The 12,408-nt window shown below is 58.6% G+C and overlaps 3 protein-coding genes across 3 annotated transcripts; 2 read left to right on the top strand and 1 right to left on the bottom strand.

Annotated features, from left to right (window-relative positions):
• Window positions 1–972: 972 nt before the first annotated feature.
• EX895_006517 (uncharacterized protein) lies at window positions 973–7,961 on the top strand (the record flags this gene model as incomplete). The annotated part of the gene is made up of 2 exons (XM_029887108.1): window positions 973–1,177; window positions 1,309–7,961. 2 exons carry the CDS (start codon window positions 973–975, stop codon window positions 7,959–7,961), a joined length of 6,858 nt encoding a protein of 2,285 aa, XP_029736600.1.
• A 1,026-nt stretch (window positions 7,962–8,987) lies between these two features.
• Window positions 8,988–10,328, top strand: EX895_006518 (uncharacterized protein; the record flags this gene model as incomplete). The annotated part of the gene is made up of 1 exon (XM_029887109.1): window positions 8,988–10,328. The coding sequence occupies one exon, from the start codon at window positions 8,988–8,990 to the stop codon at window positions 10,326–10,328; it is 1,341 nt and encodes a 446-aa protein (XP_029736601.1).
• Window positions 10,329–10,947: 619 nt separating this feature from the next.
• Window positions 10,948–11,413, bottom strand: EX895_006519 (uncharacterized protein; the record flags this gene model as incomplete). The annotated part of the gene is made up of 3 exons (XM_029887110.1): window positions 10,948–10,997; window positions 11,095–11,236; window positions 11,369–11,413. The coding sequence occupies 3 exons, from the start codon at window positions 11,411–11,413 to the stop codon at window positions 10,948–10,950; spliced, it is 237 nt and encodes a 78-aa protein (XP_029736602.1).
• Window positions 11,414–12,408: the final 995 nt, after the last annotated feature.

Here is a 12,408-nt window from a genome sequence, read left to right on the forward strand (position 1 = left end):
TTGTGCGGCGTTTGGAATGTCAAAGCATACGCCGAACGGGCTAGCAGCGTCCCGCGCGGTAAGTTGGTCAGTCTCATTGACGTGCCGTCGCGTTCATGAGTCGCTGTGACGCTCGCTCGCTCTTGTTTCGGTGTGGTTACGGCCTGGCCCTCTCAGTCTGGAAATGCACGACCGCGTCGGATCTTGAGGAAGAAAAAAAATTTGAGCTCAAACTTTTCTTTTTTTTGGGTCGCTGGACGCTGCGCAAAGTGTTCCTACGCGGGCCGCGATTTTTTTCTTCTCTTTCTGTCGATGCCGCGTGCAAGGCAAAAGCAGGCTTCGATGGACACCGAAGATCAGCGCGCCGAGGCGCTTCCTGATTGGGCCGAGTCGGATTTCGAAAGCGGAGAACTCAGTTTTTTCTTCTTCTGAGCTGGTCGAGTCGAGTCGAGTCGAGTCGAAAAAAAGTTTAGTCTGTTGGACGGCGCTCCCACCATCTTCCTTCCCTTCTTCCTCCTTCTTCCTCCTCTCTTCCTCCTCCTTCCTTCCTCTCTTAGCGAGCACACAACACAACGCAAGACAGGAAGGAGGTCGAACGAGGTTCAAGAACTCGATCTGATCTGCCAATCCAAATCGCACCGTCCTTCTGACAGCCCCCTTGACGCCAACTCCTTCCTTGATTGTGTTCATCGTCCAACTTCAAACCGTCCAAACGTCGCTTCTGCGATCTTCTTCAAGAGGTATTCTTCTCAGTCGAGTCTATACAACAGACCTCGAGACGATATCTCTCTCCACATTGCCCCACTCACCCCTAAAAGTAGCCTCTCTCTGTCCAGTTTCCTAGCTGTTCGAGGTTCATCACCTTCGTTCGATTCGTCTCTCTTGTTTTTTTTTTCTTTTTCTCGAGCTTCCTGTTGCATTCACGGGAACTTGCTTCATCCTTCCTTTTTTCGTTTCCCCCTAACCCCCTCTCTTCGTTAGACTTTTTCCAAAATGGCCACCCCTTCGCTGGGCGCAGGCCAGATCGCCTCGGCCGTCAACGGCCAGGTTGCTCTTTACCCTCCCGCCACTAGCCCTCCTCTTGGTCAAGAGGACAGCACCGAGATGGTTCTCGAACTCGCCGACGGAACCGCTTACCGAGGTATCAGCTTTGGTGCCGAAGGCAAGTCCGTCTCTGGTGAATGTGTCTTCCAGACTGGTAAGTCCCAAACTTTCCAAGCATGCCTCGATGCCTGCTTTCAAAGTGACATTCGCAGCTTGACATCTCCTCTGACACGCTGCTCACCCTCCCATCACCACGCCCTCCTTATGCAACGCCGCCACCTACAGGTATGGTCGGCTACGTCGAGTCGATCACCGACCCTTCGTACGAGGGTCAGATCCTCGTCCTCACTTTCCCCCTCGCTGGTAACTACGGTGTTCCGAGCCGAGAGGAGGCTGCTCAGAGCATCCAGAAGCTGCTCGCCTCTCCCTTCGAGTCGAGCCGCATTCACGTGGCCGGTCTCGTCGTGTCGTACTACAGCCACGAGTTCAGCCACTACCTCGCCCAGACCGGCCTCTCGGACTGGCTCAAGGAGAGCGGCGTCCCCGCCATCTACGGTATTGACACCCGTGCCCTGACCAAGAAGATCCGCAACCAGGGTAGCATGCTTGGCAAGCTGCTCATGCCCCAGCCCGGTGCTTCCATCGCCAAGGCTGCTGCGGCGGGTGACTGGCGCCAGGCCGTCGTCGACCTCCCCTTTGCCGACCCCAACGCCCAGAACCTGGTCGCTCGCGTGTCGTGCAAGAAGCCCACCCTCTACACTCCTGCCAACACCGCTCCTGGCGAGTCGCTTGGCAAGTACGAGGCCCCCCTCGTCCACCCCTCGGGTCGTCCCATCCGCATCCTCGCCCTCGATGTGGGTATGAAGTACAACCAGATCCGCTGCTTCACCTCGCGTGGTGTCGAACTCAAGGTTGTCCCTTGGGATTACGACTTCCTCGCCGAGGCCGAGGCCTTTGATGGTCTCTTCATCTCCAACGGTCCCGGTGACCCCGTCTCGTGCGGTCCCACCATCGCCCGCATCGCCGAGCTTCTCAAGCTCAAGGGTGCCAACATGATCCCAATCTTTGGTATCTGTCTCGGCCACCAGCTGCTTGCCCTCGCTGCCGGTGCCCAGACCGAGAAGCTCAAGTTCGGTAACCGTGGTCACAACATCCCCTGTACCGACCAGATCAGTGGCCGCTGCTACATCACCTCCCAGAACCACGGATACGCCGTCAACGCCGACACCCTCCCCGCTGGCTGGAAGCCCCTCTTCGCCAACGCCAACGACGACACCAACGAAGGTATCTACTGCACCGAGGGACCCTTCTTCAGTGTCCAGTTCCACCCCGAGAGCACTCCCGGTCCTCGCGACACCGAGTTCCTCTTCGATGTCTTCATCCGCAGCGTTGTCGACTGTGCTTCCGTCAAGGCTGCCCCCGGCGCCACGCCTGCCACCATCCTCCCCCCCGTTGGATTCACCGGTGGCCTGCTTGCCGATAACGCTGCTGCCCACCCGCGCGTTCACGTGCGCAAGGTGCTTGTGCTTGGTTCCGGTGGTCTCAGCATTGGTCAGGCCGGTGAGTTCGACTACTCCGGTTCGCAGGCCATCAAGGCGCTGAAGGAGGAAGGCATCTACACGGTGCTTATCAACCCCAACATCGCCACCATCCAGACCTCGGCCGGTCTCGCCGACAAGGTCTACTTCCTGCCCGTGACCCCCGAGTTTGTCCTCAAGGTCATTGAGCATGAGCGACCCGACGGTATCTACTGCACCTTCGGTGGTCAGACCGCCCTCAACGTCGGTATCAAGATCAAGGATGAGCTGCCCAAGATGGGCGTTCGCGTCCTCGGTACTCCCATCGACACCATCATCACCACCGAGGACCGAGACCTCTTCGCCAAGGCCATGGAGGAGATCGGTGAGAAGTGCGCTCCCTCTGCCGCCGCTAACAACTGGGATGAGGCCCTCGCCGCAGCCCAGTCGATTGGTTTCCCCGTCATTGTGCGTGCTGCTTTCGCCCTCGGTGGTCTCGGCTCCGGTTTCGCCAACAACGTCGAGGAGCTCCGCAAGCTCTGCTCGGCTGCCTTTGCCAACTCTCCGCAGGTGCTCGTCGAGAAGTCGATGAAGGGCTGGAAGGAGGTCGAGTATGAGGTCGTTCGTGATTGCCGCAACAACTGCATCACCGTCTGCAACATGGAGAACTTCGACCCTCTCGGTGTCCACACAGGTGACTCGATCGTCATCGCTCCCTCGCAGACGCTCAGCGACGATGACTACAACATGCTCCGTACCACCGCTGTCAACGTGATCCGTCACCTTGGTGTCGTCGGAGAGTGCAACATCCAGTATGCCCTCAACCCGCACAAGCGCGAGTACTGCATTATCGAGGTCAATGCCCGTCTCTCACGTTCATCGGCGCTCGCCTCCAAGGCCACCGGATACCCCCTCGCCTTCATCGCTGCCAAGCTCGGTCTCAACATTCCCCTCAACGAGATCCGCAACAGCGTCACGCGCGAGACCAGCGCCTGCTTCGAGCCCTCGCTGGACTACGTCGTCACCAAGTTCCCCCGATGGGATCTGCGCAAGTTCGTCCGCGTCAGTAGCAAGCTTGGCTCTTCGATGAAGAGTGTCGGTGAGGTCATGAGCATTGGTCGAACCTTTGAAGAGTCCATCCAGAAGGCCATCCGCTCCATCGACTACGCCCACGACGGTTTCAGCCAAAACGACATCGTCCCCGACGATGAGATCGACGAGGAGCTCACCAACCCCACCGACAAGCGCATGTTTGCCATCGCCAACGCCATGGCCAAGGGTTACTCGGTTGACAAGATTCACCAGATGAGCAACATCGACCGATGGTTCCTCAGCAAGCTCATGCGCATCACACAGGCCACCAAGGTCTTCTCGACTCACAACGCTGCCAGCTTCCCTCCTGCCATGCTTCGCCAGGCCAAGCAGCTCGGTTTCTCGGACAAGCAGCTCGCCAAGGCGCTCAACTCGACCGAGCTCGCCGTCCGTAAGATGCGTCAGGAACATGCCATCATGCCCTTTGTCAAGCAGATCGACACGGTCGCCGCCGAGTTCCCCGCGTACACCAACTACCTCTACACCACCTACAACGCCGTTGAGCACGATGTCAACTTCAGCGATAAGGGTGTTATGGTGCTGGGCTCCGGTGTCTACCGTATCGGTTCGTCGGTCGAGTTCGACTGGTGTGCTGTGCGTGCCATCCGAACCCTCCGCCAGCGCGGTTTCAAGACAATCATGGTCAACTACAACCCCGAGACCGTCTCGACCGACTACGACGAGGCGGACCGTCTCTACTTCGAGAACATCTCGCTCGAGACTGTGCTCGACATCTACGACACAGAGCAGTCGGCCGGTGTCATCATGGCGATGGGTGGCCAGACGCCCAACAACATTGCGCTGCCGCTGTACCGCCAGAACGTCAAGGTGCTCGGCACTTCGCCCGAGATGATCGACATGGCCGAGAACCGATACAAGTTCTCGCGCATGCTCGACAAGATCGGCGTCGATCAGCCCATGTGGAAGGAGCTCACCAGCTTCGAGGAAGCCCAGTCGGCTTGCGCCCGCTTCGGCTACCCGGTTCTGGTGCGTCCCTCGTACGTGCTCAGTGGTGCCGCCATGAACGTTGTCTACTCTCCCGAGGATCTCAACAGCTACCTGTCGCAGGCCGCCGCCATTAACCGCGAGCACCCCGTCGTCATCACCAAGTACCTCGAGGGCGCCAAGGAGATTGAGATGGACGCTGTTGCCAAGGACGGTAAGATGATGATGCACTACATCTCGGAGCATGTCGAGAACGCTGGTGTGCACTCGGGTGATGCCACGCTTATCCTGCCTCCTCAGGATCTGGACCCCGAAACCGTTCGCCGCATCGAGGTGGCCACCGCCAAGATTGCTGCTTCGCTGCACATCACCGGTCCTTTCAACATCCAGTTCATCGCCAAGAACAATGACATCAAGGTCATCGAGTGCAACGTCCGAGCTTCTCGATCCTTCCCCTTCGTCAGCAAGGTCACCGGCGTCGATGCCATCCAGATGGCGACTGACCTGATGCTCGACCTTCCCGTCGAGGCTTACCCCAAGGTCGACCTGCCTCGCAACTACGTCGGTGTCAAGGTGCCTCAGTTCAGTTTCAGCCGTCTGGCTGGCGCTGATCCCATTCTCGGTGTCGAGATGGCTTCGACTGGTGAGGTGGCCTGCTTCGGTCGCGACAAGTACGAGGCCTATCTCAAGGCTATGATCGCCTCGGGTATCCGCCTCCCAACCAAAAACGTCTTGCTCAGCATCGGTTCGTTCAGCGAGAAGCAGGAGCTGCTTCCCTCTGTCCGCACACTCCACGAGCTTGGCTTTACGCTTTACGGCTCGTCCGGCTCGGCCGACTTCTACTCGGAGCAGGGCATCCCTGTCATCCATCTCGAGGCGCTTCCTGAGGACGACGAGTCCAAGTTCGAGGACACGACCAAGGCCTCGTACTCGCTGCTGACGCACTTGACCCAGGGCCTCTCGTCGCTCTTCATCTCGCTGCCAAGCAAGAACAAGTACCGACGACCTGTATCATTCACTTCGATGGGCTACCGTGCGCGTCGATTGGCGATCGACCGATCCATCCCGCTCATCACCAATGTCAAGAACGCCAAGCTCTTCGTCGAGGCTCTCGCGCGTCACCGCAAGGCCGGCTCGAGCTTCGACATCATGCCTGTCGACTTCAAGACCAGCCACACGGCCTTCACCTTGCCTGGTCTCATCAACGTCAACGCCTTTGTGCCCAGCATTGCTGACGGCAAGGTGAACGCAGATGAGCTCGCCGCCATCACGCGTGCCTCGCTCGCTGGCGGTTTCACCACGGTCCAGGTGATGCCTTCGAGCGTGGTCGACGCGGCCTCGCTCGCAGTGGCCGAGAGCAAGATCGCTGGCGGTGCCCACTGCGATGTTTCGCTCGGCGTATCGGCCTCGGCTGACAACCACGAGTTGGTCGACCAGCTCGCCGAAAAGGCGCGCTCGCTGCTCATCTCATTCAACGGCCTCGGCTCCAATGTCAGCAAAGCTGCCACTATCGCGTCGCACTTTGCCTCGTGGCCCGCGGATCGCCCCATCGTCACCGACGCCCGCAACACGGACCTGGCCTCGGTGCTCTTGCTGGCCAGCCTGCACAACCGCTCGATCCACGTGACCAACGTGCTGTCGCGCGACGACATCCACCTCATCGCGCTCGGCAAGGCCAAGGGTCTGCAGGTGACATGCGACGTTGCGGTGTACGCTCTGTTCTTCACAACCGAGATGTACCCGCAGGCCACCTGCCTGCCTTCGGCTGATGACCAGAAGGCGCTGTGGGAGAACCTCGAGGACATTGACATGTTCTCGATCGGTAGCACGCCTTATCAGCTCGCCAAGGAGATTGGTGAGGTGGCCGCCCCCCAGGCCGGTATCGAGGAGACGCTTTTGCTGCTGCTAGATGCTGTCAACGAGCATCGCCTGACGCTGGACGACATCCTGCTGAGGCTGTACACCAAGCCCAAGGAGGTCTTTGGCGTCCAGGCGCAGGCCGACACGCAGGTCGAGATCGAGATCGACCGACCTACGGCGTTTGTTCGCCGAGACTACTGGTCGCCGCTCGAGTCGCGTGCCACTGTGGGCTCGATCAACCGCGTCACGCTCAAGGGCAAGACGGTGTTTGTGGACGGCGAGGTGCTCTCGGATGTCTCGCTGGGCAGCAATGTCAGCAACGTCGCCACCGTCGCCAAGCAGGCCAAGCCGACGGGCCGACGAGTGTCGTTCTCTGCTGCCACTGCTGGCGCCGCACCGGGCTCCGGTGTGATTTCGGCTCAGGACGCTCCCACGTCGCCGACTCCTCTGTCGCTCGGACTCAAGTCGCCCGTTCTTGGTTCGATCGAGCCAGGTCAGGCCCGTAGCGGCAGCCTGATGGCCGCCTTTGCCCACGAGTCGACGGCTCTCACGGTTGCTCCCGCCGCGCCGTCAATTGGATCGGTTCTGTACCACCCGACCTTCGCGCGACGACACATTCTCTCGGTCAAGAGCTTCACTCGTGATGACCTGCACGCTCTGTTCTCGGTGGCGACCGAGATGCGCGTGATGGTGGAGCGACAGGGTGCCGTTGACCTGCTGCGCGGACGTGTTCTGGCCACGCTCTTCTACGAGGAGTCGACGCGCACGTCGTGCTCGTTCGAGGCTGCCATGCTGCGCCTGGGCGGCCAGGTGGTCAAGGTTCAGCCGGAAAAGTCGTCGGTGCAGAAGGGCGAGTCGATCCCGGACACGGTGCGCACGCTGGGCTGCTACGCCGATGCGGTCGTGATGCGCCACCCTGCGCCTGGCAGCGTGCACCTGGCTGCCAAGCACTCGCCGGTGCCCGTCATCTCGGGAGGCGAGTCGTCGATCGAGCACCCGACACAGGCGCTGCTCGACACTTTCGCCATCCGTGAAGAGATGGGTACGGTCGCCGGTCTTACCATCACCATGGTGGGTGATCTCAAGTACGGCCGCACGGTGCACAGCCTGGTGCAGCTGCTGTGCCTGTACGGCGTGACGGTCAACTACGTCAGCCCGGAGTCGCTCAAGATGCCGGAAGACGTCAAGCAGGCAGTTGCACGCAAGGGCATCAAGCAGTACGAGTCGAGCGCGCTCACGGACGACATTCTGGCTCGCACCGATGTGTTGTACGTGACTCGGGTGCAGAAGGAGCGCTTCCCCGACGTGGCCTCGTACGAGGCGGTCAAGAACAGCTACGTGGTGGACAACGCGACGCTGGCCAAGTGCAAGTCGAGCACGATCGTGCTGCACCCGCTGCCCAAGAACAACGAGCTGGCCGACGACCTCGAGTACGACCCTCGCGCTGCTTGGTGGCGACAGGTCAAGTACGGCCTGTACCTGCGCATGGCTCTGCTCGCCATGGTGCTCCACCACCGTGCCTGATCGGTCTCTTTCCCTTCCTTTGTCCATAGATTTTGGGAGAGGCTCTGGCTTCCCAAACGCGCAAACACACGCACACACACACGCACCGGTCGGCTAGGCCGTCCTGAGCAGAATCGAGACTGTCTCAGGAAGGATCGACGCGGGTGATGGTTGGTGGTAGACGGGGGGCCGGCCTTTTCCTTCCGTCCGTCGCCGAGTTATTGTCTTTATATGTATCCCAAACTGTTCTAGAAGAAGAAATGTTTGAATTATGTGTTGGTTCCCAGGTTCATCGATGTCTTTTTGCTTGTTAGTGTTTGAGACTGTGCAGTGTGATCTGATAGGATTTGAGAATGGATCATCGTTCGTTTCTGTTCGGATCTGGGCAGCCGAGGCGTGCGGACCGCCAGGCAGAGGATTGAAATTGTGGAGGTACAGTAAAAAGCGAGGCAGGCGCGCCAGTCAGATCAGGAACACGGCGTGCTGAGTGACGGCAGTGCTGGCCATCGGCGGGCAGCAGTCGGCTTTCAGAGCGCCGAGACAATCCACACCGAGGAAAATTCCAGGGAAAAAAGAGGGTCAGCTTGCTTACAGCTGCAGGTCGAGCCAAAGAGCAGGAAAGAAGCAAGACGGGTCGAATCGCGTGAGCGGACGCTCGGTCCCTCTTTGCCAGCCGAGTCGCTTGACACTCACTGCTCCTGTCGAGTGAGTGAGCAACACACTTCTTCCAACATCACAACCCATCAACACTGCAACTGGTTACCGCCCTCTCTTCAGCAGCTTTTCTCACCGCAACCGACAGTCGAATACAAGGCCACTCACATCGACCAGAGCAGACCCTGCTTCGGACGGAAAGCTTGCTTCAAGCCCTCCACCTTCTCGATCCATTCCGACGTCCAACAAGCAACATCGTCTGCGCTCGTCATACAGATATCAGAACCCCTTAGCGTCAGACGGTTCTCCGAGGGTGACTGCTCACTGCTCACTGCTCGCCACTCATCGAGCACATTGGTAGCATTCGCCTTCCTGCCCCTCATGCCTCCCTCAATGGACTCGTCGACTTCGTCTGGGTCGTCGGAACCTGTGACTCCACCATTCAACCGCAATGCTACCTGGACCGCCACCCGCAGCGCCACTGCAGCCACCCCTGACAAAGAGTCGACACCCACCACCAGCACCACTACGACGACCACTCCTTCGTCTCTACGCAAACGCTTTGCATCCTTCACACGCTCTGCGGGCAAGTCGGCTTCCGGCTCGCTATCCGCCGGTGCCACACCACCCTCTACGACACCGCCCAGCGAATCCACGCAACGAATCGAAAAGCTTGACCTGCACAGAGGCGCAACATCAGGAACAAGCACACCGAAACAAGGCGGTGCATCGTCGTCGTCACTCCATGCCCCCTCGGCACCGGCGTCACCTAGACCAAGCTCTACCAACAACGAATCGGACGTTTTCAGCGCTGCTTACACGGGCCACGCCGACGCGAGTGACGAGTCGCCACTGCAGCGCGTACTGAGGAATCCCAATGCCAAACCGCTTCCGGGCCATCCGGGCAATCTGACTGCGGCGCAGGCGCACGCGCTCCATGAGCTCACGACGGCACTCAAGCACGACGGCGCGCTCGAGAAACCAGAGTCCGACCCACCCTCGTACCAGGAGACGCAGCTGCTGCGCTTCCTGCGTGCACGCAGCTTTAACGTACAGGCGGCACGTGCCATGTACCTCAAGGCGGAAGCGTGGAAAAAGGAGATTGAGCTCGACCGCCTCGTGCGCGAGTTCCACTTTGACGAGCGCGACGTTGTCGCCGCGCACGGCTGGTGCATGTACTTTCACAAGACCGACCGTCTGGGCCGACCCGTGTTCATCCAGGATCTCGGCAACATGGACACCACCGCTGTGTTCCGCGAGACGACACCGGAGCGCGTAATACAGAATTTCGCCGTGACGCTCGAGCTCGCCGTGCGCCATCGCTACGAGGCGTGCAGCGTCTCGAGCGGTCGCTGGGTGGACGACAACATGATGGTCATCAACTTGGCCGGGCTCGGGCTCAGCACGTTCTGGGCCATGAAGGGCCAGCTCCAGCAGCTCTTGTCCGTGTTGGACAACAACTTCCCGGAGCTCTCTGGGAGGGTGCAGATCATCAATGCGCCGTACATGTTTAGTACGATTTGGAGCTGGGTCAAAGGCTGGCTGCCCGTGGCGACGGTGGACAAGATCGATATCGCCGGTGCGGATTACCACGCGAGCATCTTTGAGTATGTCGACAAGAAGGATTGGCCGAAGCATTTGGGCGGTGAGTGCGAGTGTCAGGCGGAGAAGGGGTGCAGGAAGAGCGATCCGGGTCCCTGGGATAAGAGGCTGGTGAGGACGGCGGATTTGTAGGTGCTGCCTCGACTTCATGAACTCTTCGTGCTGCTTCAATTTCAACTCATCTTCAGCATCGATTTACAGAACTCTGATCCTTGGCATCGCACAGTGTGTGTAAAAGGCCGCACGGTGAGGTGTGTACCCGGGTCACAGATGTCGGGCGCTGAATCAGACACTCCTGAGGTCAAAGCCAGGGGTGACCTTCTCGTCTTTGAGGACCTGTGCCAGGACTTTGACTTGACTGCTCGGCGATCAGAGCTTGGCTGCAGCTTAGGAAGACACGCTGAAGACCAGAAAGCTGAGCGTTGCCAAGCTGGCCACGAGGTGAGACTAGCTTGTCTTTGAGCGCCGCCGGTCTGAATCAGATGTCACGGATTCCACGTTCTGCCAGCACCGTCAGGTCGAAGCCATCTCTCTTTCTCTCTCTCTTTCTCGCCTGCCGCCAACACTTGATTTGTCGACGATGCTTGCCCAGACCCGCATGCTGTTCCACGCGACAGCTGCACGCTCGTGGGTTGAAGTTCGCCAGACCCCAGGCAGGTGCAATATGAGAAACGACAGGTTGCAATTGCTGATGTTTGCTGTTGTCGACTATGTCTGTATGATTTAGCTTGAGCGCAAAGCGCAAGCGCCTTTACTCTTCGTCATCGTACGCGGTGATCTCTTGACGTGCACGAGCCGGAACTATCATTCACCCAACGCCCAAGAGGAAAGCAATCGCTGTCAGTAAGAACGCAGCATGGAGCATACTCTGCTGGTGAAGAAGCGAGCGGTAACTTACGAGGGTACGATGTGGGCACCTTCTCGGCGGGCTTCCAGCCGTACGCTTTGCGGATAGGTGGCACGGCGACGACAGCCACGGGACCCACTGAACCAATGACGATCGAGAAGAAGACTACCGGGTGCTCGTGTGCCGCATATTGCTGTCAGTTTCGCCGTCATCAAAAGGAGGGGGAAGACATGTCAGTTCCACCGTGTTCTCTATGCGAGCTCGCTGGCGCAGTTGCAAGGTGCCGACTATGGGAGACGTGTGGGCGGCGGCCGATTCAACGTACGAGATATCGGTATGTGCTGCGGAAAGGAGAGAAGAGCGACGCCATTTTGGAATCTTGTTTGGGCTGTGTCGAAGCTGTATGAACCGTGTGTAACGAAGAGAGGCGAGTGCTGACTGCAGGACTTGATGCAAAGGTGCTCTTGGTCGCGATCAGTGCAAGAGAGGAACCAAGAAGTTACGTTGCGGAGAAGGTGTGAGCAACTTCAAAGCCGTGATCAATCTCGAATTTGACCCTTCTCGGAACCGATTCGCGCATGGGCCCGAATTTCGCAATCTCTATCTGTGCGTCTTGACGATCTGACAATACATTACTTTAAATATATTTCGATTACATAATACCAGCCCAATACTGAACGGTTTCAAACCACGACACAGGAGATGGTCTCGACACAAGCACGCTATGCAAGACAAGGGTCTCGGGGAGTCTTGTTTTGGGACGGCGCTCACTACTTTATGCAGGATCCTTCGATCACTTCTTTGCGCCTGGCTCTCACCTTGGACGTCGAACAACGTGTGATCGTGCTATGCGCATTGAGCGGCTTTTGTCTGAGTTTCATCGTGAGCTTATTTTTACTTGTCGACGGGCAAAGACCGCTTTCTCTCAAGCGCAGAAGGGGTGAAGATCCGCACGATCGAATAGACGATATACCCAAACAAGCTCGGCCTAGCGAAACTTGAGGAGACACCGAAACGAGCCCGACGATCGTCGAACGCTTGATGCCAAATCGACCTGAGCCCGGTGACTTCCACATGCTTGCTGTTTGATGGTAGACATGAACGGGCCCGGCGACCTCCTCGTGGAAAGAACGGACTTGTGCTCGTCCAGCCGCCTCTTTCGGCTCGGACGCATCCGAACAGCATCTAGCCGCCCGATCCGAGCGGCTATACCATCGCCATCGAGCCGGCCCCACGAGACTGGAGCCATGTTGGGCCAGGTTGACCGTTACCGTGTTTGCAGATCCATGATCGTCGGCGACCCCTCGGGCAAAAAAGTCCGAAAGCTTGTGGCGCTTGTCGACAGGCTCAGAAACAGAATAATAA

Source organism: Sporisorium graminicola, chromosome SGRAM_9, assembly GCF_005498985.1.
Source record: "Sporisorium graminicola strain CBS 10092 chromosome SGRAM_9, whole genome shotgun sequence".
In the NCBI taxonomy this organism is placed as follows: Eukaryota; Fungi; Basidiomycota; class Ustilaginomycetes; order Ustilaginales; family Ustilaginaceae; genus Sporisorium; species Sporisorium graminicola.